This window comes from Xiphophorus couchianus, chromosome 2 (genome assembly GCF_001444195.1).
Source record: "Xiphophorus couchianus chromosome 2, X_couchianus-1.0, whole genome shotgun sequence".
NCBI classification, from domain to species: domain Eukaryota; kingdom Metazoa; phylum Chordata; class Actinopteri; order Cyprinodontiformes; family Poeciliidae; genus Xiphophorus; species Xiphophorus couchianus.
Genome location: NC_040229.1, coordinates 2,154,374 through 2,181,005, shown reverse-complemented (window position 1 = coordinate 2,181,005; position 26,632 = coordinate 2,154,374). Strand labels below are relative to the sequence as shown.

At 35.5% G+C, this 26,632-nt stretch overlaps 1 protein-coding gene across 8 annotated transcripts in view; it reads right to left on the bottom strand.

Moving 5' to 3' along the window:
- Positions 1–25,809, bottom strand: part of LOC114161362 (myosin phosphatase Rho interacting protein) — a 61,249-nt gene extending 35,440 nt beyond the window's left edge. For 5 of the 8 annotated variants that reach the window (XR_003599003.1, XM_028044603.1, XM_028044652.1 and 2 more), the window contains exons 1-3: positions 24,968–25,808; positions 20,275–20,352; positions 17,189–17,254 (exon numbers count right to left, since the gene is read on the bottom strand). Coding sequence is in view for 7 of the 8 variants with exons in the window: in XM_028044603.1 (XP_027900404.1) it covers positions 17,189–17,254; positions 20,275–20,352; positions 24,968–25,087 (264 nt within the window). In the remaining variant the exon portion in view is untranslated. Of the gene's footprint in view, positions 1–17,188; positions 17,255–20,274; positions 20,353–24,967 lie in introns of all 8 variants that reach the window. The other 3 variants (XM_028044613.1, XM_028044629.1, XM_028044644.1) reach the window with 3 other exon arrangements.
- Positions 25,810–26,632: the final 823 nt, after the last annotated feature.

Sequence of the window (26,632 nt, the reverse complement as noted above, 5' to 3'; positions counted from 1 at the left end):
AAAAATAAAAAACAATTGCAAAATCCTGGAGAATAGAAAAGATGTTCAATTTTATTTAATTTTAAGAATTTATTATTTTATTATTTTAACAGCTTGATAATGGGTTTTATAAATAAATTCCTAAACAACCGGCCCTTTAAGAACATTCATGATCTTGCTTTTTACCAAAATGAAATTAATTACTAAACACAAAGAGATTTTTTGTTAAATTTTAGTTTCAACCAGACCCGTCATGATAACAAATTTAATTTTGTCCCAGGAATTATTGCGATTGTTGTTTTGAAACCATCTTCAAGTAATATAATGGAAATAATAATGCAAGAACACATTCTCAAAGATAAACTTTAAATTCTAATGAACATTTCACACTGGAACTGGAAGACATTTTAAACATCCAAAATAAATAAACAAAACAACAAAGAAAATGAAATATGAAGTCTCTGTAAATACAGAATGGGCTAGTTAAGTCCAAAACACCAAAGTGAAGACTTTTATCATCCTGTTTTTGGTAGCAAGAAAAAAATGGTAAGTCATGCAAATGGAAATTAAAAACATATATTATAAATATGGATCTCTAAATTATAGGGCTGCACCAACCAATCTGCCATAATTTTCTTAATTTTGGAATATTTACCAATCTTGTCCACCTGCTCAAAGGTTTAAAATCAGCCACTGTCCCCTGAATTTAGGGAGATTGACTTTTCAGACAAGAAGAAATAAATCTGGAGTGAGGTAGAAGAGTCTCTAATCTTCTCAAAGCTCAGTAGTGATAGTTTAAAGTGCATTCAGTGAACTTTAAGGACAATTAAATCTGATCACATCAAGGTAGCTGAAGCAGATACATGACCTACATGCTGGGAAGTCATTAAGGACGAGTGAAACCTCTGAACAAAAGCTGGAAAGCAGCGGTCCATTGACCCAGTTATAAACTTTCACTGCACAACATAAAAAAATGAATGTAGCATCGTCTGGGTCAGCAATGGAAATAAGCCAGTGGCAAAGCTGAACGTCTCCAGCAAACTGGCAATAAAAGCTATCTTAGTAGCAAGAGCATATTAGAAGCTAGTTAGCGATAGCCACAACAACCTCAGGTCTCAGAATGGAATGAAGATGTCTGCGTGTGACTCAAACTTTTCTGACATAAAGGAGAAAAACAAACTAAATAGAATACATTTTGTAGTGATAGGACTATTTAAAGGCCTATGATTGTCATAACTTACATTGTTTTCTAATGAATTTAAGACATTTTAAGGCATACATTTTAGATACATTAATATCAGAGTTCATTTCCACCAGATTAGTCCCTTTAATCCAACTTCTGTTCATTTGTCTAGAAAGTCCGTTTTGCTTGTGGGGGTGGGAACCAGTAATCGATCAAAAAAGCAAACTCTGGTCCGCCTAAAAACCTCAGTTTGATTAACATGAACTCTGGTGTGAACACCATGCACACCGGAGACCGCTCCAAAAGCAGGAAGTGGACTACAGCGCAGGGCATTCTGGGTAGATACCACCAAAACAAACGTGTTAGACTAGCCCAACGAGAGAATCGTTCTTGGTCTTTAGCCAAAGACAAAAGAGAAATTCTAAAATCTGACGCTACTCCATTTTTGTGTACATTTAGTGAGGAAGGAAGCAGTGCTTTGCGTGGTTCTTGGTGCAGTGCCCCCACAGGCGAGGAGGAGAACAGGTTTTTCAGTTAGCTTGGATCATTTGACACAGTTTAGTGGAGAAGTGAACCACATCAGCAGAAAATGTAACAAATGTTGCAATTTTGGTCTCCAATTGAACCAAACCTACCGGACTATCAGGAGGGAGAACACCTTTAGACTTTTTAAGGATGTGTGGACACGCTGTAAAAACTAACCATGACAATAAAATCTCTTCTAGCTGCTTTTGACATGAAGGTCAAAGGTCAAGGACACACCTAGCTTCACATGATGACAAATAAATCCAACAATAGATTAACCGGGGAAAGCCTTGACCCAAATCACACCAGGTATGAACCAGTGTCTGCTGGGCAACGACACAGAGAGGTTAAGAGTCTTTAGGTGAAAAACAGAAAGAGAGTGGGGGTGTGTGTTTGTGTGTGTGTGTGTGTGTGTGTGTGTGTGTGCGCTGTGTGTGTGCTGTGTGTGTGCGTGTGTGTGGGGGGGTGTGACTGTGACTTTGGACTGCACAGCCATCTGTCTGTGTAAACATATTGCAGTCAAAAAGAGTTCAATATCTCAGAATAAAAAAAACTTTGTAGTTTTTGATGATTTTTGCTGAAAATTTGCAATATACTCTAAATAATGCGTTAGCGCGCTAAAAGGTCTGGGATCTGTTGATTTCATAAAAATTTCCACGACCAATGAATCACAAAAAATGGAGGGAATGATCTGATGAAACTAATGTCAACTGGGAGTTACTCAACATTTTTGATGAAAAATTTCCATGTACTCTGAATTATTTCTGTGGATGAAGCCTAAAAAATGGGAGAGACTTTAGAAAGACTCTAGAATAGTAATTTCAGAGAGTAAAACAACTACTTATGGAAGCCCATTCCTGCGAAAATTCCAACAGGAAGTCTTAATTCTGAATTTTAAAAACATAATTTCAAATTTTAATGTCATAATAACAAGAAAAGAATAATAATTTCAAAAATAATAATAATATTGACATTTAAAGTCATAAATATGAAGTACTAAGTTAGAATTTAGAGTTTCAGTCATAATTTTGAGAAATAGTCAATTTTGAGACCTTCTAATTACTTTGAATCTCATAATTATGACTTAGGAAGTCAAAATTATAACTGTCTCAAAATTATGACTGAATCATAATTATGACCTTCAAAGTCATAATTAAGGGCAAATCTCATAGTTATAACTTAGAAAGCTGAAATTCTGACTTTGAATCTCATAATTATGAACTTTAAAGTCAAAATTATGACTTTCAATTTCATATTTATGACTTTAAATCTCATAATTACGACTCTAAAACCTGAAATTATAACTTCTCTGTTGGACTTTTGTTTTTTGGCAGAAATGGGCTTCCATAACAAAATCATTGAAAGTGAAAAATCTTGATTTTCCCATTTTAAATACTCTGGTCCAACAGATTAAATCATGACTAAGATCCTGTTAGCTGCTACTTCTTAGTTTCATCAAACATTTCTCCATTAATAAATCAATCAAACTGCAGGCCAGATGTTATAAATCACAACAGTTTTCATTAGTAAACAGCTGCCTGTTCAGAAGACAGTAATTATTGAGCTCTTTGTGCCCTTGGCTTCTTTCATTCTTCCACAGCTTAGAAAAACATTTCCCTCATGACACAGAGGCAGAGGTATTTGCTTACTCTGGCAGACCGCTGATAGTCTACTCTCAGTGTTGGTTGCAAGTTCTTTTCACTTCCCGCAAACATTTATAGGTTTGAGAAAGTTTCACAACATAAAACAACAAAGACAATACAGAACACCTGTTTTGTTGTTTGCTTTAAAGCAGCAGGAGCCACTTTGTCTGCAAACCTGCATGGTGACAAATTTTAAAGCCATTACTTCACACCTGTAAACCTGTAGGAACAGAGACCCAGAGCCGTTCGACTGATCGTTAAAAAACGCCACAGCCAAAAGGAAATCTGATTAACTGGCATGGTTTTATTCTGACTCATGAATGCTGTCTAGGATCCAGTCTCTTCGGGGTCCATCCTCTGCTCACTACCAATAACAGTAATTATGCAATAAATCTTTCCATGGCAACTGCGGATAACAGAGGCAAACACTTTGTTTTTTGCCAACAAACAGCGAGCTCAGGTGCCAGATGGAGAGTTTTTCCCCCCAGGTTCACAGCGAACTCGACAGATGAAGAGGAACCATCGTCTTCAACATGACGAAGGCTTTCAGGAAGTGTCTCACAAACAGGGCGCCTCCTAGTGGCCGGCAAGGTACTGCATGTGTAACAGGGTTTTTATTTTAACAATATTATAAATGTGAAGTCTGTTTGAATTTATTTTGGTTCAGTAAAGAAGTTGTTTCTCCAGATATTTATTGGTGAATTAAGTTATATTACGCTGCTCTTGACAGCTGGTGGTTACTATAGCAACCAGTCACCGACAGCTCCGCCCTTTTTTTCTGTTGTCGTTGGTAACTGTGGATCAGCTCTGTGTTTTGTTTACAAGTAATATGTTTACACATATTTTAGACAAATTTAATCCTATGCAATGTTTAAGGAGTGATTTTGTGATGTTTTGTACGTCTTAACCTTTATTAATGTTATGTTTAATTTTAAAACTGCTCATTGGGAGCTGTTGCTCTGTAGTTTAAGGTTTTTTATTTTATGTATAGATGCAGAAGCAGATGGACAGCTGTTAACCTCCAACTTGGTTTCCTCTTTTGCTAGAATAAATAAATACAACCTGAATGTTTCTGTTGTGAAATCAACCTACTGGACCTGAAATTTCAATAAATCGCTGAGTTGGCAACAGTGAGGTGACTATTGTCAACATGCAGAAATTATCTGCTTTTAAAGATCAGCGATCGACCAGAAAACTGCAATCGGTGCATCCATACTAATAACGGTAAAATGAACTCCCTTCTCACCATTGAAAGCAATAAACTGGTGTCAAAATGACACGCTTCACATTCACTCAATTACATTTGCTTGAGTAGCTTTTTGGAAAAATTTACTTTTAGGAATATTTTTACTTCACTGTGCTTTCTATTTTTACTTGAGTAATTTTATTATGAAGTATTTTTAACTCTTAAGTAAAATTTCTATATCTTCTACCCACTGAACGAAAAACAAACATGTTTTAACCAAAAACTCACCAGACTCAGACCTGCAGTTTTTGCTAAAGTTTCATAAAAGTTTTATTGAAAGAGACTGATTTCTCTTGTCTGATTTTGTTACTGATATGAATTATTGCCACTTTGGTCCTTAAAATACCAAAATCTCCACTTAACTTTACATTTTGGTCTGATGATGTAATTTTTAAATGATTGATAATTTGATCAGTTACTCAGTACTTGAGTAGACGTTTTACCAAATACTTTTTTCACTCTTGAGTGATTTATTTTAATTTTTACTTGAGTAAAAACATGTTCAGTAGTGCTAATCTTGCTTGAGTGAGATTTTTGGCTACTCTGCATTAAACCGGCTGAGAGATATGTGAGCTGACATCACTACATTTCCTCCAGGCGTTTTCAGATTGGCTTCCATTCAGGACTCAAAATCGCTAACTAAACGGCTAAACGGATATTTAAGTAAATAAGCCAGCATCAAAATGCTACAGGTGACATGGATGTAGCAGCTACTTCAGAGAGAACTGTGGGTGGTTTTCTCCTGGAGAGCGGCGAGGGAATGTGGGTGGTTTATCGCTGCAGCCAGCAAACGCAGAGGAGGAGGGAGAGCTGGATGATGAAGGCATCCAGTTTAAACCGACCGTCAGAGACAAATCATTAGAGGAACGGCGCTCTAATTCAGCAACAGTGATGATGTAATATTAGTAATTATCCTGGCGAGGCAGACGGGGTGTGAGAAATCTGTTGGTCTCCGTCTGAAGTGGTAACAGGGTGGAAACAGGTGCTGCTGTCTCTGCCGTTTAGACGGCTTCTTTCCCACAGGAGTTACTGTTTCGCTCTCTACTCCCTCATTCGTTCATTTGCTCACTTCCTTTCTGTCAAATGCAAACATCCTGATCAAATTCTGTTCAGCTAATGAGTGCAAATCGTGTGAAATCCTTCTGCTTTTTTCTTTTTTTACTTCCGCTCCTCCTGGATGAATGAATCCTCTGTTATGTTCATCCACTCACTGTAATGCAAAACCTTTCAGTGGATGATCAGTGTAGCATAGCAAGTTTTATTTTTATTCATCTTGGGGACAAAAGCAGTGTGAACTTAAAGGGGCAGTTAACTTCAGTTGTCATAAAATGCTGTATATATTAAATATGACTTAAATTAAATTTGACTTTATAATTTAACGCCTTGAAATTGGGCCTGTCTCTTTAAATCTCCTGCTCTGTCTGAAGCTCCGCCTCCAGGAAGTCGTCCCAACATGGCTCCTTTATTAACCCTTTAACGTTTTTACCAGCGTTGCTCTGAGCAGCAGCTCCTATAATGAGCTCAGCAGCTGCTTGCTAACTGCTGCTGGCTAGTCTGAAGGAGCTGAGTGAGGGAGGGGCAGCGGCTGGAAGGCGGGGCTAGGTCCACCAAGACTTTTTGTAGCTGAATGGTTGCCATGGAGATTAAAGGATTTCTCAAACATGAATGAATGAATCAAAGTAACACTCCAGGGAAAAACATTATAATATGATGGGAAGCTACAAAAACAACTAGATTTTAGATGATACTGTCCCTTTAAACAGGCTGAATTAGTTTTCCTCCTAGCTTTTTACATTTGAGTTTATGTTAGAATTATTATGTTTTGTTATCTTTCTTACATTAGTAGTTTTATGTTACTATTGTTTTATATTTTAAGGTTTAGCGTTCTCACCCCAGAGAGGAGGAACTTGTTAAATTGTGTGCAAGACATAATTAACCTTTCCTTGACCTCAAGCATGTTTTCACAGGTGTTTCTTTAGGAGGACTTCCTGAGATACTCCTTAGTTGCCTCTAATTGTCTGTGTGTAGAATTTAGTTGATGTTTCCCTTCCTTGTTATCAGGGTAGCCCTCCCTTTTTGTTAAGATCACTCTCCCACTTTCCATTCACTCCCTTTCCCTGCTAATAAAAAGACAAGTTCTGCAGCAGAATGGCAGAATGCAAGGAGGAGGAGAAGCTCAGAGGAGCTGATCCTCTGTGCTTCTCAATTCTTGCAAGAATTTGGTGGAAAACTAAGTGACGTTGTCTGTGGTTCTTTTTATATAGCTTGAGAAAATACCTATCAGTTTATTTTCTTCTATTTGTTCCAAAGGGGAAATAAAAATAAAAACAAATCTTTAAGATATACAGGGCATGAAAGTTACATAACATTGGAGGGAACTTTTAGTTAAAACATTAGTAATAAAATCAACTTCATGTTCTCTTTGGAGCCATTCAATGTGTTTTTCAAGACTTCAACATAGGAAATGGCAGGAAAGCCTCTTTACATGAAGAAAAAAATTCCACAAATTTTCCACATATTTAGCTCCATACAGACTGAACTAAAGCATCCCCCACAGTATGACGCCGCCTCCTCCCTGCTTCACAGTGGAGATGGTGTGTTCACAGAAATGTGTAGTGATAGTTTACCATGCAAATTTGAAATTCATAAAGTTTAAAACCTTCTTTCTTTCTACTGGAATAACTAAAGTTCAAACAGATTACAGCAAAGCAGCACAGAGGATTTGTTCACAAGCTTAAAACCATCAGAAAATATTTGCACAAAGGGAAATTGTCAGAGTTTGTTGAAGTTAATCCTCAAAGGAAGAAAGAGCTGCCTGCACCAGGTAGCTACAATACTTTGTTGTTTGCTTAATGGCAACATTACTTAACTGAAGGTTATTCCTATTCTTGGAGTATATTCAAAGTGGGTTAGGGTTGAAATGTTTTCTTACAAAAGTGACACTCCTAAACAAAATAAATGAGTGAATAAATTAAGAAAACCAGCAAGACTTAAGCTTTTGGAACAACTTTGCTCTTCATTTATGCAAGAATTGGAAAAGTTCAGGCAGTGGATACAGATTTAAAAACAATGTTAGGGTGCAGCCTGTCACAAAAGACAGTTTAAGATCTTAAAAGGGAAAATATAAGGTGCTTTTAATTTGATTTAATTTATTTGTAAAAACAATAATTTTACTAAAATGCAGACTTGAGCATGCCAAAATAACGCAAGAGTGAGCCATATGCTGTTCTTGTTGCCGAAAAGAAAAAAAATAGAGAAAAATATGATCCACCTCAGAAAATAAGGATACTGTTTGTTATTTTTTTTATCTGGCAAACCTGCAAAATATGTTTTATGTTTTAAGTCTACAATAATTTATTGTTCAACTGCCTAGAGAAAAGTGACTGCTAAAGGTAAAAATGAAATGATGATAGAAAACAGAAATACTAAAGAGTCTGTTCTTTCAGCTCGACGTTTCTGGCCATCATGCCAAAACGTTTGACCAGCTGCAACGTAAACAACGTACCAGGATTTAGATGCACTATTAAAAAAACAACAACGTCCTTTTTGTGAACTCTGGCAGCCGTTTGGTCAGAGACCCGGTAAGAAGATTAAAGCATGTTTGACTGAAAGCCTTCTTGACTCGTGTTTAAATTTTGGCGATCAAGATGAGTTTCGTGATCTGCTGGGATTTCGGCTCCAGGACAGCAGCACCACAGCTCTGATATTCAGGAGGTTATTTAGGATTATTTAGAAGTTTTAGACGAAGAACGTCTCCTCCTCTTCCGACCCTGCATGTACATAAAACTGGTTTTAATTTGCAGAACAAATATTAGCAATGGGTGGTCTCACTGTATGGAAAAGGAGTGCCTCAAGATTGTTGATTTTGAAATTCAAACGCTAAACAAACAGACCTTTCTCTTCAAAGATCCAAGTTCAAATAGTCTCAATACTTTTATTTTTGTCTAAATTGTTGAAGATTTACTTCATGATTTTAAAAATGGCCTTTAAAACATTTCCTGTGACCCTTTGACCAAACCAACAGGAGATAAAACTGTAAAAATGCAACCTATTCTACACAGGACTGCAACTAATGATTAATCAAGTAATGGATTGTTCTAAAGATTAATTGCATAAAAAATGTTGCATTCTGCAGATTTTTCATTTAGCTACTCAAGACTTATTTATACAACATTAGAAATACATTAAAACATGCAAATAAGCAAAAAAATCTATTCACTTTTTTGAGAACAAAAAATGTCTGAAATGTCGTAGCAGCATTCCTTTAGTGAACGCTCAAAGGATCCATCTGCAGCTAACTTGGTTTTTATGCCTGCTAATCTGCTGACTCATAACTGAACAGTAAAAGTTGCTTAATGGGAGTTTTTTCTTGCAGAATTTGAACCAGGTGAAGCTAAAAATTTAATGCAAAATGTTTACATTTCTTTAACAGTTTGGGGTTAATTGTTGCTTTAAGTGTGTTGGTTTTTCAGCAAATTGATATTTTTAAACTATTAATCGATTATTAAATTAGCTGACAATTATTTCAACAATCTGTTAATCGCGATTAAGTTGATTAATCGTTTCAGCCGTAATTCTAAATTATCCAGACTTCCAGCTCATGTTGGAGCTTTCTGTCTGTCTGTCTTCCTTTCTGTCTTTCTTTCTTTGGCTTTGGCTTTGTATTTAATCCTCCAGGCAGAAACCAGGTCCACAAATAGTGAATTTCATCTGGATAATCCTGGACATATCAGTCTGGATTATCACCCCGCCTAGAATAAAAACTCGTGCAGCGAGACGGGATGTTTCCACCTCGTCCTCAGAGGTGTTGGAGCTTAAAGTCTTTCTGCATAAAGGCTGAAACCGCTGAACTCAGCAGGACTTTGATGCCGTTTGCAAGATTTATGACAGATATGATGAGCCTGTTTACAAACACCAACTACCTTCCTCTCTACTGAGAGGAAAAACACAGAGAAAACAAACAGTTGAAATTACAGCAAATGATGCAAATTGGAAAGTAGTAGAAGAAGAAAGTGAGGAGAAGTGGTCAGTTTGTCTTCCAGCAGCTTCAGGCTACAGCAGCTTTTAAATACAAATATAATAACAAATGCAAGTTTGAACAATTTCTCAGCTTTTTGATTGGATAATTGCAGTAAATTTCCACTTTTAAAGAATAGGTGATATTTTCTTAGTTATTAGGTTGAAAACTTTGTCAGAAATCAGCTTTATAAGGCAAAATTGTATGCAAAACAAAAAATCTTGGCTGATAAAAAGATGTCATAGTATACAAATATTAAGAACGTATAAATAAACTTCAGAGGAAATAAAATGAAGCATTTTTAAAGCATTTTTCACAAAAGTCAACTACCAAGAAATGGAAATGTATCCATCCATTTGTCTGCAGAAATGTTGTACTTTAAAATAAAGAACCTGTAACATTTTTTAAAAATTGAGTGATTGGTTCGAATATCAGAATTATAAGGCAAAATTTTGTCCAAAAGCAAAAATGCTGACATTGAATTCAACATGTTACAGTTTGCAGATTTTAGTAATAAATAAATAAACTTTAGAGCAAACAAAATAAAAAACATTTTCCACAAAAAACATCCTATAGGAGAAAATGTATACATCTATTTGATTGCAAAATTAATTCTATAGAAATGTTTTTTATTTTTTATTTTAAATGTTTACTTTTTATCATTTTAAATCAGGAATCGGCTTAATAAGGCAAAATTTTTAGCCCCAACAAAAATGTAAACGTCAATTTCAAGAGGTCACACTGTACAGACATTATGTATGTAAATAAACAAAACAGGGAATAAAATAAACCATTTTTCAACAAATAACATCACATAGAAAAAAATTATCTCTCCATTGGTCTGCAAAAATGAAAAGTTTTATTTTAAGACCTAAAAACAGATTTAAAATGATCGTTCTTTAAACAAATTTTGTAAATATTTATAAACATTATAAGCAGTCGTTTTTCATAAGGCTATGTAACATTTGCAACTATTAAGAAGTTGCATTTATTTGGACAGAGAACAAAATGTTTCTTTCACTTCTAAAGGTTTCAGATCCCTGCAGTAGTTTGATGCTTCGAAAATTTTTAAAACTTTTACAAATAAAGAACCTTTTTTGTGGCCCCGTAAAGGTTGCAGCCATTTCTCGGTTCCCTGCTGTTTTATTGCCGTTTGCCTGCAGCCTGATGCTTTAAATGAAACCGTGTGTCAGCGATTAGAACGAGTGGTCCGGTCCGGTCCGGTCAGTCAGGCCCCGTTTGGCTTTATGGACCAGGGAGGGTTTAGGGAAAATAAATTACACAGCAGCAATGGCTGCTCCGTCCAACACAAATGATTTATCGGCCGGACAGATCCGGAATGGAAAGCAGAGATAAAAGGGTCGGAAACAGAAGAGCATCAGAAAAATTCAGTATTATTTTTCTTCATTTAGAGACGCAGCATCTCTGTGTTTCACTGCATGAGACCATAGGAAGAGTTTCCAGACTAAAAAGCTTCAATCATGATCAGTTTAGGTTCTTATTGTTTATTATTAGACAGTTTGGGGAGCAGTTGACGTTTTGCTGAGTCAGGCTAAATTTTCCGTTGTTTACTTAGAAAGCATCTCCAGAGACGTTTTCTACTCATCCATTCAAGCGGAGAGGCCACCACTTTCTTTTGCTTTTCTGCACAGCAATAAATTGTTTATTGTTCATCATTTGAACTTAACAAAAGACAAAATTTTAAGACTTGTTTGTGGCACTCAGACTAATTTTTTTTTTTTTTTGGTCCCCAACTGCAGTTACCAAATGAAATAAAATTTGCTTATTGAACTTTATGTTTTTAATCAGGGTAAATTTATTGACATACTGGAAAATGTTGAAAAAGTATTCCTCTTTTTACAACCAAGATTTAATAGCAAGTAGAACTGTGTTTAATCAGAGACTTTTACTGAAACTGACTTTGCTGCACTCAAATCAGCTTGAAGCATCTTAATTTTAAGGCCTTTTAAGACCATTGTAATAAAATTTATGACTGTGTCACTGTGTATACTCAGAAATGTACAAAATAAAATAGAATTAGTGCCAAGCTTTGCAGCAACAGAAATCAGTCAGTGGTAAAGATGAACGTCGTCCAGAAAACTGCCAATAAAGCTAGCTAGTCATTAGCATATTAGCAGCTAGTTAGCGGTAGCTTCAACAAGTTAATGTCACAGATTGGAATGATGTCTGAGCGTCTGACAGAAAAGTTAACTACATAGAATATACAATTTTAAATTTAGTCTTAACATAACAAAAATGAAGACCCTTGATTACATTTTTAAATAACTTCAAGACATTTTAAGCCTTTAATTTTAGAAACACGGATTTAAGACTTTTTAAGGATGCACAGACACCCTATCAACTTGGTTAACTGTTAGCTAGCATTACAAATGACAAATTTTGTTCTTATAACTAAGAATAAATTTCTTCAACCAAACTGAAAATAATTTCAAAACCAGATGCCTTTTAATACAACAAATGTGCAACATCCCTTTCTTTTTACAAAAAATAAAAAAAACAAGAAAACTTTATTTGCTTGATTTTAGTTTTATTTTACTTCACAATTTTGAAGGGTTTGAACACCCCTGCATTAAAGTATGTAACATTTATGAAAAATACGTAGTTTTTAAATATTTGTTGAAACTGTCACCATGTTGTGTTTATGTAACGAGACAGACAATCTGTAAAAAAAAAAAAAAAACCCAAAGAAAAAAGGTTCTTCTGCAGAGGAGATTGACTTTCAGAGGCTATATATCTGTACATGGTGACAGTTTAACAAATATATACAAAACATTCTTTTTAAAAGTTACGTACTGCAGCTTTTTCCAGAACAAACTTTCAGCCAATAGGAAACAGGAAGTGAAGAGAAGTTTATGTATGAATCCGTCCACATTTGATCTCAGAGTGTAAGCTGATTGTAGAAGTAAATTCTGATTTTGACATTCATATGAGCATAAAAACGTAAAAATGTTAAACTATGTCCACCTCTGACTCCGGTAAGAACCCGGTCCAATCTGAGCCACAGAGCTGCAGTATCTGACTAGCATAACAAACACATCCAAACAATGAGCAGGAGATAAGGAACTTTATCTCTGCCACATCCGGGATAGCGCGGCCACTGAAACAGGAGCAAAAACTGAAAAGCACAGATAATATGGCATCAGAAACGGGTCGAAGCTCTAAGAACAAAACCGGGCTGACATTTTTCCAAGGGAGCTTTTACTGCACAGATCCTCCTGTAATGGCAAACTGGTGTCTGAACTGGAATGTGAACACACTGGGTCAGCAGGTGGAAAGCTTGGAGGAGCAGCTCTAACCCAGGAGTGTCCAACGTGCGGCCCGGGGGCCATGTGTGGCCCTTGGACTGTTGTTTTGTGGCCACCAAATGCAGTTAAAAAATTAAACAAATTTGTTTCAATGGAGAATGTTAAGAAAGACAAAGTATTGATAATAATCAAACCCAGGACTATCCACAGACTTTTTACTGCTGCACTCAAATCAGCTTTTACTTAATTTATTAAACTTGGATAAATACAGCAAACATTTTGAAAGAAAGTGACCCAAATCCCGTTCTTATAACTGGGAATAAATATGTTCAATCGAGTCCAAAACAATTGGAAAACTAGAGGATTTTCTTTTAATATAGCTAATGTGCAAAATCATTTTATGTTGATGAAAATAATAATTAATAAAAATACTAAAAATAGCTAAAAATTGGACGACTGCTCAGTATTTGAGCAGACTTTTTACCAAATACTTTTTCACTCTTAATTTCTTGGATGGCTACTTTTTACTTTTACTTGAGTAAAAACATGTTGAAGTAGTTTTACTCTTACTTGAGTATAATTTTCGGGTACAGAGGGAGTATTTACACATGTTCCAGCATTTCAAAGGGTCTTAGAAGTCACAGGCAAACAGGCTGAGGCTGTATATGCTCCTGTCAGGGAGATTCAGCGGGAAGCCAGCAGGATTGCGTGTCTCAAGTGAAAAGAATGTGGGAACCCGAAGGAAGTTTGTCTGTTCTTGGACAGTGCTGTGGGAGTAGAGGTCTGATATTTAAATTCCAGTAAACACAGGAAATTAATTGACCTTAGATTAAATGAGAATGAGACGGCCGCAGCTGAAATGTCATGAGAACATTATGTCCTCTGTGAATCAGGAAGGTCTGCAGCTCTGATGCAGGCTGTCAAGTGGAGTCAATGCAGTCTAAAGGCAATGCGACGGAGGAGAGCCTCAATAAGCCTTTTGGGTGGTTTTATTTGGAAGGTATACTACTTCTTCTTTGTTCTGAGCAGATTAAGTAAACAAAATGGAGTCTGTTTGCAAAAAAGTCCCAAACACGCTTTTCTTCAAATAAAAGGAAATGTAGAGTTAGAGCAGGGGTGTCCAAAGTGTATTTGTGGCCCCTGGGCTGATTGTGTTGTGGCCACCCAACTGCAAATTTGCCTCACAGGAACATATGATTTATCTTGGGATGCCCCGATATGAAAATATTGGATACTAATCCAATATTAATATTGCTCTTTTGGCAAATTTGGCAAAAAATAAAAAATACAGACAGACAGCAACAAGATGGAAATAAATATCGACTGTTAATATCGGCTACGTTTTATTTATCTGGCCGATATCAATATGTTAAAGATTGAATAATATCCCTCAATACCGATGTTGGTGCTGATGCATTGCCTGGATTAATTGACTTACTGCTTACTGTAACTGGCCTAATACTGACACATCGATGATGACTGAAATCCAATACACTGCAAAACACAAAATGTTGCCAAGTATTTTTCATCCAGTTTCTAGTGCAAATATTTTAGCCCACTTGAAATAAGACTAAACTAATTTACAAGTAACTTTTCAGCAAGAAATATGAGCTTGTTTAGAGTCAATAATTCCTTAGTATTGATGAAAAGGTTTTAGTTCCATTGGCACATTTTTTGTTTTGTAAGATTTTGTGTTTTTGAAGTTAACTGTGCAGCTTTATCGAGAATCTAACTTTGTTTATTTTCCAGAAACATGTTAATGTCTCTAGAATAGTGTCTAGAATTTGAACTGTTCTTCTCCTGTTATCTTATCCGTTATTATCCTGTTATTATCTATCTTATTAACCGTCTGCATGACGGTTAATAAGATAATTCCCTGTATAATAAACCTATTTAATCATTTCTGACACCTGTTGCTGACATGGCCTCCTCTGACAGGACGTCTCTGAAACATATACACAATTTAGACTAAACTGTGACTGTATAATCCTGGGTTGCACATTTGTTTTGATGCCACGTCTGATGTTTGTCTCAACAATGATGGTGGAGAGAACTTCTCACCAAATAAATGGAGTCCACAGGAAACCGTAGCCCACACATTTGTGTTTTTCTCTCTGTGTTTTGTCTTGCATTGCTACAGTCAGGACAGAGACTGCTGGAGCTCTTCACAATCCGCCCCACGTTACACATACCATGGTCAACTGCTGCCGAACAAAGAGACAAAGCCTGCTGCCTGGGCAACATGGACCCAACATGTTTGTGTCTTTAGAGAGAAACTCAGGCTTAAACTGGCGAGGGATGCAAAGTGACTGCATAATATTTATATATCAATTCTCCATTTTTCTTCCTATTAAGGAGCTAGCTGGTTTTAGCATGAAGCAAGGCTCACTGTAGGTAGGAAACCCCAAATCATCAATTCTGACCTCCAGATTAGTTTACATTAGTGAATTCCACTCCAAGGATCTCCCACATCCTGTTACATAACACAGGTCAATCTGGGAATATTGGCAGAAAAACCAACAGCCGAAAGGTTTGAATAGCGATTATTTTATTAATTGATTATTCTAACGATTAATTGGATTTTTAAAAAAATTGGCACATTCTGCAGATTTTTCTATTTTAAACATAAGAACTAGTTTAAGAAGATTTCTTCGTAATCTTCTTAAACTAGTTCATTATTTAATAATGTTGAAAACAATATGGCGCGTGCTAGCTATAAAGCAAAGACAAATCAGTTGTAGAGGCTGTAATTATAGGTTACAGGTTATTTAGGTATGTAGCATGCTTAAGGTTTTTCTTTTTTATCTGAAAAGTAAAATATATATACGGCTACAGATTTGGATCAATTACTGATTAAAATATGTTGTTCTGTCAGCAAATGACTTTTTTAGAGTCTTTATATTCCAATTCATGATTCCTAAAATAGCTTAGGGCTGAAACACTTAATCAGATTAATCATGATTAATCGTGATTAATCAGTTAATTTAGTAATCAATTGATTATCAACTGGAGACTAAAAAAGACCAATGGCTGAAAGAACACACTAAATTAGTTGATTATTATTTGAATAATCGATTAGCCACCATTAATCCAATTAATTGTTCAGCCCTAAACTAATTTAAGATTTAATCAATTGTTTATTTTGGCTCAAACTCTGTAAAAAATGTCCTAATCACTGTTTGCTACAGCAGAAAGAAATAAGCTCTTTACCTGTTAAAAGAATCAAAGTATCACACAAATGATCAATTATTCACTAAAGGAATGCTTCGCTGCTGCATTTTAGGCAATACAATTTTTATTTTATGTAAAATTTTATTTACATCTTTTAATGTATTTTAAATATTGTATAAAAACGCATAGGTGGTTAAATAAAAAATGTGCGTCCGATTAACCGATTAATCTTCAGAATAATTGTTAGTTGAAATCTTAACAATAATTGATTCATTGTTTTATGCAGGTTTAGGCAGGTGTTTCTTTAACATAAACCAATTATTCTAAAGCACCTCATGTAAGAACCAAAGCTCTATTTTTAGTGCCACTTGATATTTCCTCCTCTCCGTTTCATGATCTATTCAGAAAGTAGATGAAAGGATGAAGACTGACACCTCCTTTTTTCCTCTCATCATCAACCTTCGTCTCACAAAAACAACTTCATGCCTCCAAGATTATGAAAACACCAAGACCACCGCAGTAGTAATAGGATAATTTACAGGCTACTTCATTAATTTAAGGATAATACAAAAAACAAGCGAGTAATAAAAATAGAAACCGAGCTTTTATTTCAGCGGGAAACCATTTTATGCAGCTGCTTTAACCTGATTTTAAAGTCCGTTCCACGCTGAGGAAAAACAAGCTGAGCACCAGTTTAGGTCAATCAATACTCTGGAAAGCACAGAACTAACAGTTCCCATTGTAATGGAAACGTTACACATGAAACCCACAACCAGCACTTATGTTACAGGCTTCAAAATAGCACAGAACGTTCAAAGATAAGGAGCTTTTTTATATACAGAGAGGAACATTTTCTCTCCAAATAGGTAGTCACTGCAGGATTCTTGCACAATGTGTGTGCAGAGTGTGTTAACCACAGAACAAACAATCTGGCCAGCACATGACTGCTTCTAGTATGAACACCATGTGGTGTCACTTCATTCCTCCCGACGCTCTGCTAGTTAGCTTCCTGTTAAAGCCAGGAAGATATTGTTCTTTGTTTGCTTTGCTTGTTGTTGGGACGCCAAAGCATTCCTCCTGCAGACAGCCGAGGCCAGTCATGTTTTAAAAATTAGCTCCAGCCAGTAAAACCAGACTGAAAAAAAGGTTTTCACTCACCATTTCGTCCAAAGCGTAGCGAAGCAGCCCATGCTCGTAAAGGATGAAGAATCTTCTCTGCCATTTCTGTAAGGAAACAAATACAACTGTTTGAAGAAAGTTGTGTAACGTGATTTAATTTCCCTCCGGGGTTAATAAAGTACTTTTTAAATTGAATTTAACAAGTTTAAGTTGTTTTTAAGCCTGGGACTGTTTTACATTTGATATTTTGATCCTCAGCTTATAAATAATGATTAATTAATTATCTTTGTCATTGAAGAGTTTGTTGGTACGTTTTCTAAACCTGGAGCGAAACAAGGCTTCCAATCAAGCTGAGCAACATTTCATCAACAAGCATCATCTGCTCCAGATCATCCAGTTTAACATTTATTTCCTTCCACTCAAACAAAGAACATCTCCAGTAATGTCTGTGGGCCGACCAGGTTCAGTGACGCACCAATCAGTTTTTACTCGACCGGCTGGCTCCGATTGGGCGAAAAAGTAATGACAAATCCATTTTTTTTCTTGTAAATGAAACCTACAAAAACTGAAAACTTCCACTTTTCCAATTTAGAGGAACCAATAAGGAAATTCTTTCATGTTCTTTGTGTTGAGTTTAGCAGAAATCAGAAAAGAAGTGAGAAATTTGCTGGTGAAAAACACTAAGAATTAGGACAACACTCTTCGGTGTAGACTCCTGTCAACGAGTGATATTATCCACTATCCACTTATACATAAAATAAAATAAAACATAAGATAAAGTCCTCATTTTTTAATTAATTTGTGGATTTTAAGTGTGTTTAATTATTTAGTGACTAGACCTGTCATGATAAACTTGGCTGGATGATAAATTGTCCCAGAAATTATTGCGATACACAATAATATTATCTGGAGACCATTTTCAATCAATATAATGATAATAGTGACACAATAATGCAAGAACACATTCTCATAGATCAATAAACTTTCAATTCCAACTAACTTTTAACACCAATAACAAAAACAACAAATAAAATTAATTATGAAGTCTCTGGAAACAAAATTGTCCTTCAAAATAAGGGCTGTTGATACCAAAACACCAGACTGAAGATTGGTGGGGATATTAGTACGTCACTGATTTGAGTTTTTGGGGAATCGCTGCAGCTGAAATTAAGTACGTCTTGTTTTTTATTCATGTTTTCATTCTTGGTATCTTCTGCTAATTTTATAATTATGTCATTTTTACAAAACTTACTTTATTTTTTGTTTTATTATTTATCTACCTGAGATGTTGCGATTGTTGTGAAACACTTTGGTCAGCTGAGGTTGTTATAAATGCGCTATATCAATAAACTTTGACTAGACTTGAGAAAGAGAGAGAAAAACGTTCAATCAGATGGAAATTATTGAGCTTGTTTTACTTTTCGTGAGATTAATTTATTGCTTATGGCAGCAGGCCAATTGTTGAGCCATTTATACATTTCCACTTTCATTTTTAATTTTGTCAGTTTTGGTCCTCCATACCCAACACAGAAACACATACTCGTACATAACAGTAATTTAGATTGACCAAATTAACCTAACAGTCGTGACTTTGGAAGCAGGAAGCAGGATTCAAACTCATGACCTTCTTTCTGCAAGGCAGCAGTGCTACTTGCTACAATGCTAAACACCAAATGTTATCATTTCAAGATCAGAGTCATCTAAAATATTCAAGCTCAGGATCACAATACGACCACAGACTAACAGGCTGCTATGCTGAAACACTCCTAAATATTAGTCACTGAACGCGTCAGCCATTTTACTCTGTTATTAGCCAACTGCTTACATCAGCGCTACGTAGAAGCAGCCAATTACAGCCCAGCAGTAAGAACAGGACTGCAAGGAGAGGCAGAACGTATCAGGGATGATGTCAAAGTGGCAGCAGCAGACTGATGACAGGAGATCAAGGGGTGCTTTTCCCAAAACACACATGGAAACCATTAGCGTGGCTGTGGGAACTCGGTCCTCCCCCACATGCTGCCCTCCCCTCCCTCAGCTCGTTTTGGGATGAACCCGCAGCATAATCTGAGAGCTGATAAAGTTAAGCTCCCATTAACATGATGATAGGGAGGTGGAAATCCCAAAATTATGCAAATATTCGACTCATTATTGCCTCACAACAAGGATTTCTGTGATAGAGTGCCAAACTCCCACAGGAACACTGTAAAACCACAAAATATTATAGATTATTTTTTGTCGAGTTTTCAATGCAAATATATTGGTACACTTGTAATAGGACAACACTAACTTACAAGTAACTTTTCATCAAGATATTGAGTCAATAATCCCTTAATATTCATAAACAAGTACTAGTTCCACTGGAAGATTATTTCCCTTATCAGACATTTTTCACATGTTTTAAGATCATCAATATTAAGGAATTATTGACTTAAAACAGAAGTTACTTATAAGTTACTTTGTCTTACTTCAAGTGAACTAAGATACTAACATTAGAAACTAGACCAAAAATATTTGGTAGGATTTTGTGTTTTTGCAGTGTAGCTGCTGTTTATTTGGTAGATTCTGCAGATTCACTGCAAAAACACAAAATCTTACCAAGTATTTTTGGTCTGGTTTCTAATGCAAATACGTTAGCACACATAAAATAAGACAAAACTAACTTAGAAGTAACTTTTCACCACAATATAGGAGCATGTTTTAAGTATAAAAAAATAATAATAATATTGATAAAAAGTACTAGTTCCACTTATTTTTTATTTCACTAATAAGACATTTTTTCCATGTTTAACTGAAATAATCTGCCAGTGGAAGTAAAGATTTTTCATCAATATTAAGGAATTATTGATTTGAAACTAACTTCAACATCTTGCCAAAAGGTAAGCTAGTTTTGTTTTATTTCAAGCAAACTGAGATATTTACAATAAAAACTAGACCAAAAATACTTGGTAAGATTTTGTGTTTTTGCAGTTTGTTAATGGGAACCAGTCACACTCCAGTAAACTGAACCATTGACTGTAGGTACAACAAAGAACAGAAAAGGTGAAACAGTTTTTCATTTTCCTCATTTCGCTGTGATTCGTTGAAACTCAGCTAACATGGATATGAAGTGAATCAGAAAAACTTACTCTAGATCGGTGTAAGGGGTTGTCGAAGTTTGTTCCCTCTGGTGCCAGTAGCAACCATCCTCCATAAATGGGTTTGGCCTGGTGGGATATGGAAGCAAAACCACAAAAAATTAAAAACAAGAGATTCTGAGTGATAAACTGGCAGTTTTTAGGCCTGTAACATCAACAAAATTTACTGGACGGTAATTACCCCAGAAATTATTGATAATATTGTTATTTTGAAACAATTTTTAGCTAATATGATGGTAATGGCATATTGATGCAAGTATACAAACTCAAAGATCAAAAAATGTCAATTTCTAAAGGATATTTAACACTAACTGGAAAATATGTTAAATATCCAAAATAAAAAACACATCAACAATAATTAAAACCGTGTATACAAATATACAGTGTTAAGTGTTCTTTACAAAATGTACATTTTTGCATTTTTATTGCATTATCGACATATTATTTGGAAAACGTCTGAATACAAAAATATTATTGTTTGTTTGTAATTGTGAAAGACCTAAATGTTAGAAATGGTGAAAAGATTGGAAGCATGGGAAAGCTTTGGAGGCACTCTGACCCGGTTCCAGAACATTTTACCACGCGTTTCATTTTCTAGCATTAGTCACTAAATGCCTGGAGTTGAGCTGGCTTCCCTCCAGAGCACCATGCTGCCTCACAAAGAAAAAAATAAGTAAAAAGAGCCAAACGCGTGATTTCTCCCTGTGATCATGTCGGTGGGCGGCCCGGCAGGCGGGTGGGCGGCTGGAGGAAATGAGAGGCGAAAAAAAAACAAAAAACTGCAGATCACAAGCTGGAGAGAAAAGCAGCAGAAATCTTTGGGAGAACTGACAGAAGCAAACACTGCAAAAACAAAACGTCTTACCAAGTGTTTTTGGTCTGGTTTCTAGTGCAAATATCTGGGTACACTTGAAATGAGACAAAAGTAACAGATAAGCAACTTTTTAGCAAGAAATATGAGCTAATTTTAAGTAAATAATCTTAATATTGATGAAAAATACTGGTTCCATTGGCTGATTTTTCTACTTAGCAGGTGGGTAAGATGTAATGTTAAGATAAATAATCTGACAGTTGAACGAGAACTTTTTCATCAATATCAAGGAATTGACGACTTAAAACAAGTTTGGACATCTTGCTGAAAAGCTACTTTTAAGTTAGTTTTGCCTTATTTCTTCTACTGCACTACAAAACAGACAATAAATACTTTGTAAGATTTTTTTTTTTTTTGCTGCAGGTCCTTGGATAGTTTCTGTAATTGTAGATTCACTGCAAAAACACAACATTTTACTAAGTATTTTTGGTCTAGTTTCTAGTGCAAATATATTAATACACTTAAAATAAGAAAACTAACTTACAAGTAACTTTCAGAAAGATATAGGAGCTTGTTTTAAGTGAATAATTCCTTAATATTGGTGAAATAGTTCTAGTTCCACTGGCGCCGTTACCTAGCAACCCCAGCCAAACCAGTCCGTAACCTAGCAACCAAGTTCTAATTCCACTGGCAGATTATTTCAATTATGACAAAATATTTTTACCATGTTATAATTGAAATAATATGGACATGAAACTGGAACTTTTTCATTAATATTAAGGAATTAGTTACTTAAAACAAGCTCTTATATCCTGATGAAAAGTTATTTGTCAGTTAGTTTATCATATTTCAGGAGTACTAAGAAACTAGACCTAAAATACTTGGCAGGATTTTGTGTTTTTGTAGTGAAACTGGGATCACAGCAGGAGTAGTCAGCACTTTTTGTGGAGCCCAAAAATAAAAACTAAAAAAATAAATCATGAACTAACTTCCTCATTGCTTTGTACACAGAAGAGCAATTAAAGTTTATGCTAAAATCATCCAGATACCTACAGAGTTTAACTATCCTCCCTTACGTAATCCAGTTGAGGTTTATAACATGGCATCTTCCAATTTGAGGTTGTGATTACAGCTTAGATTGTAAAAAGCCGAGTATAATCTTAAACAAAATCCTTTCACTTTCATTACAAACACATTCCTCTTCTGAACGATTGCAAACAAATTAGTCGTAATCTTAACTTTTGACAGCCAAGAATTTGACCCACAATGATAGAAAAAACCTCATGTTTCAATAATAAAGTCAACAAAATGGCAGAAATCTGAAATGAGCCCAGGAAAACATTTCTCCTCACATGACCTGACAGAACAGAGACAAAACTGAGATCAATGTAGGTCATTTGTTCCCCTTCAGCAGTTAAACGGAGCAACTTTAATCTGTTCTGGTCAAGATCAGAAATAAAACTAAAATAGGAGATTATTCTAAAAATATGGGCAGAAAACTTATTTTTCTTATCTAACAGTATCAGTAAGAAAATAAACAGAATTAATTAAATTAACAGGAATTTATGGTGTTTGTTGGATGTTTGTGAAATAAAAATCTATCTTTTTATTCACATTTAATAAAAACTAAAAACAATGAGAAGGTCTGTCAAGATAAATTTGGTTAGATGATAAATTATCCCAGAAATTGTGATAAACAATAATATTGTTGTTTTGAGGCCATTTTCAAGTAATATAACAGAAATAATGGCATAATAATGCAAGAAAATATTCTCAAAGATCAATAAACTTTAAATTCTAAAGAACATTTGACACTAGAAGTGGAAGATATTTTAAATATCCAAAATAAACAAACAGAAACAATAAATAAAATGAATTATTAAGTTTCTGTAAACTAAACTGTTGTTTAAAAAATGGCCAGTTAAGACCAAAGCACCAGACTGAAAACTTTTATCATCCAGCTTTTGGTAAAAAGACAAAAAAAGAAAAACAATAAATCATGCAAATAAAAATTATTGATCTATCATGCAATTAATTGACTTATTGCTTATTGTGGCAGAAATAACAATGAAAAAATACTTTATAATGCAAAATATTTGCCAGTTGGCATAAAAGCCAAACACTGAATTGCAACCAACACTCGCCCTGTTTGGAGCTGATAGTTAGCGGTTAAATATTTTATTCATAAAAAGAAACTATATATATTCTGGTTATTGAGTTGAACAAAAAACTTTCTATTTTACGGAAATTTTTTTTCTTTTTTCCATGCAGGTTGGCCGAACCAAACACCTGGAAACTGATGAGTCTTAGTTAGTCACCAATACATCAACTTTATAAACATCTTGTCTAAACTGATGACTAAACATATCAGATGTTCAACATGCTCTGATGCGTTCTCAGCTTTTGTTTTAGTCAACTTTCTGCTCCAGTTACACAATAAAATGAACCTGAGTTTATCTCTGTGGAATCCCATCCTCATTGTTTATATGGGTGTAGATAATAAACAATAAGGGGAAAGCATTACTACACATACGCATGGGAAGAATCTGATCAATTTGGGGATCAATTTATCACCAATCATCCGCTGAGTAATACTTTAATCAAGTGAGAGTTTATAGAAAAAAGAAGTGGTCTAAGCAGGGAACCTTGTGGTACTCCATAACCAACAATGGTACACAGAAAATTACGATCAGCAACATAAACAAACTGGAATCTGTCAGATAAATATGCGCAAATATAATACAATCATCTATTATGACCTGCATTCAAAGATTTTTCCCCACTTTGAACAACTATTTTTTAGTGAAACCCCACCTACTCAGTTTCTACAGTTTGTTCTGTAAAAATTCACAGATTTTTCACAGATTATATCTAAAATATTCCCAAGAAAATGCTGCTGGAATACTTGGGCGTAATTCCAGTTGACACACTATTGGATGGCATTTGCAAAGCAGCCATTTATTTTCCTTAGTGCTATTTAGCTGCAACACCAAAAGTGGATATAAGAAAGACTGTAGATGCTAGCTTCTTTGTTTCCTTTGTCTGTATCAATGCATATTAAGGTATATCTGGTGCTTGAGTTACTAAAATAGCCAGTTAAAAACTTTTTTTTTGAGGCGGTCTCAAGTATTTGTGAATACCGGGGTCCACTGCATTCGCCACAGCAACATGAATAATAAATTGTGCCAGCTTAATCATTTACATTTATGTGTTAATTGCTAACTAGTGTTCCAGCTATCAATTTGATTAATAGGGGGGGAGGAGGGATTTATCACCAATCATCTGCTGAGTAATACTTCACTCAAGAGAAAATTTATAGAAAAAAGAAGTAGTCTAAGCAAGAAACCTTGTGGTACTCCATAACCAACACTGGTGCACTTTGTCAGTGCATATTAAGGTAAATTTGGTGTTTGAATTACTAAAAATAATCAGTTATGAGCAATTTTCTTTTTTACGGGTCTCAAGTATTCGCAAGTACCAGTGGTTCACTTTATTTCACCAAATCAACATAAATAAATTGCTAACTAGCATCTCAACTATCAGTTCTATAAATCCACTTTAAGATAAAATGACAGAAGTCACTTTTACTACAGATAATACAAATGTCAACTCTTTCAATACTTAACCAGAAATTCTTTCATGTGCTATTCAGAAAATGTTAGGAAATTTTACAAAAATGTTCCCTTGTTTGCTTATGCCTCAGGCCGGCTTTGTGTTGTATTCTGATTCAACCGCATATGAATGAAGGTCATTAAACACATTCCCTTAGGCTATTAACTAATTATCTCCAATTAGCTTCACCTTTGCACTTAGTAGTCTATGATAAACAATCATAAAACATCATTAATATAGATTAATTGACATAAATAATACCTGATTTAAGTCCTCATCGTTCAGCAGATGTGACTCTCTGGGTTTGAAGCAGTTTTGACATTTACTTTTGTTGAAAATGTTGGCTTGAAATTTCCGACAGACGTTTTCTTTCAGTGACATGATGGTCGGTAAAGAAGAAAGTTTTTAAGAGGAAAAAATTTAAAATAAAACAACCAGTCCCTGTTTGAGGATCCAGTCCTCCAAGGTAGGCAGGGAAATTCGGGTAAAAACTGACTCAACCGAAGAAGAATGCGTGAAGTCCATCAACAGGGGGTAACCGCGCGTGGGTTCACCTGTCCTGCGTGACGTGATGCGGTCAGTAACCGCTCCGTTAAGTCAAATCAGTCATCGTGCGCGCGGGGGTCGGGCTCGTGCAGCTAACGTCGAGCTGCTAACTTTTTCTCCCCCTCCTGGAAAAGTTGTACAATCAGCCGTTGGGGGAAACACGCAGTCAGTGCGGGTTTTTAGTCTCTCAAACGCGTCTCGCAGCGAAGTGACGACGCTTCACAGGTGACGCTCCGGGCCTCCAGCTCGCTGCAAAGGTCCCGTCAGCCTCCATCGGCCGTAACGGCTGCACCGAAGCGAAGGAGCGGGGGAAGCGGAGGGAGTCCACTTCTTCGGCCCTTTTTGGACGTTAAATGAGTGACATCGTCGTGAAACAATCTTCTCAATGCCTCTAATGTTTGTCTTCATAGCCAAACATCGCTAAAACAACTTCAAACACGCCATCCACGGAGCTGTCACGCAGCTGGATCCATTCCCGTGGTGTGGCTACTCTGCTCTGCTGCGCAATCTGCGGTCGATGTTTTCGCGAAAATCCTAGTTCTGGCCAAACGGAGAAGGGGGCGGGGCTACGAGGAACGGAGCGCAGAGTGGCACTTAACCCAGCCAATCACATGCCGGTCACGCTTCAACTATCCAATGAAAAGCATCCGCCTGTATGCTCATCTTGTTTTCGTCATACGTGGGATTTAAAGAGCCAACGAGATGGAAAACTGATGTGATCAAAAGTATTTTAACGCAATTTTTGAATTATTTAACTTTGGTTATTTTGTTTGTATTTCCTCTAACGCATGTAAAGCACTTTGAATTTCCTTGTTGCTGAAAATATGCTAAACTTACCTTTTAAATTAATTAAATAATGATAATGATAGCCATTAACATTATTATTATTATTATTGATTTTAAATTTTAAAATAATGATAATTTTTATTACTTGTATCATTTTTATATTTATCTAAACCTCTGGAATCTGCCCTTTTAGGATTTTTATTAAACCAGTTGTTTCATTTGTTGATCAAATGTAAGTAAGAGAAAACGTTTTAAATATTCAAATAGTTTACATGTATTCAATATAATTTAAATTGCATTTATTTGTTTGTTTTTATTATTTTCCATACATAAAGAGGACTTTTTCGTTTGAAAGCAAACCTTGTCATAAGGAAATACAGTAACTGCGTGTTTTAGGCTGCAGGCGCCATCTGTTGGTCGTACATTTCAAATAACTGCATCTGCTGGAAATTATTTATTTTTAACTAATGTGTGTTTTTGTGTCATTTTAATGAAAAGATAGGTAGTGAATGAATACAGAAATTAAAAATGATGCAAATATTCAAAGTATGCATAAAACTTAAATGAAGGCGTCTGCTAAAAGCAGCTTAAATA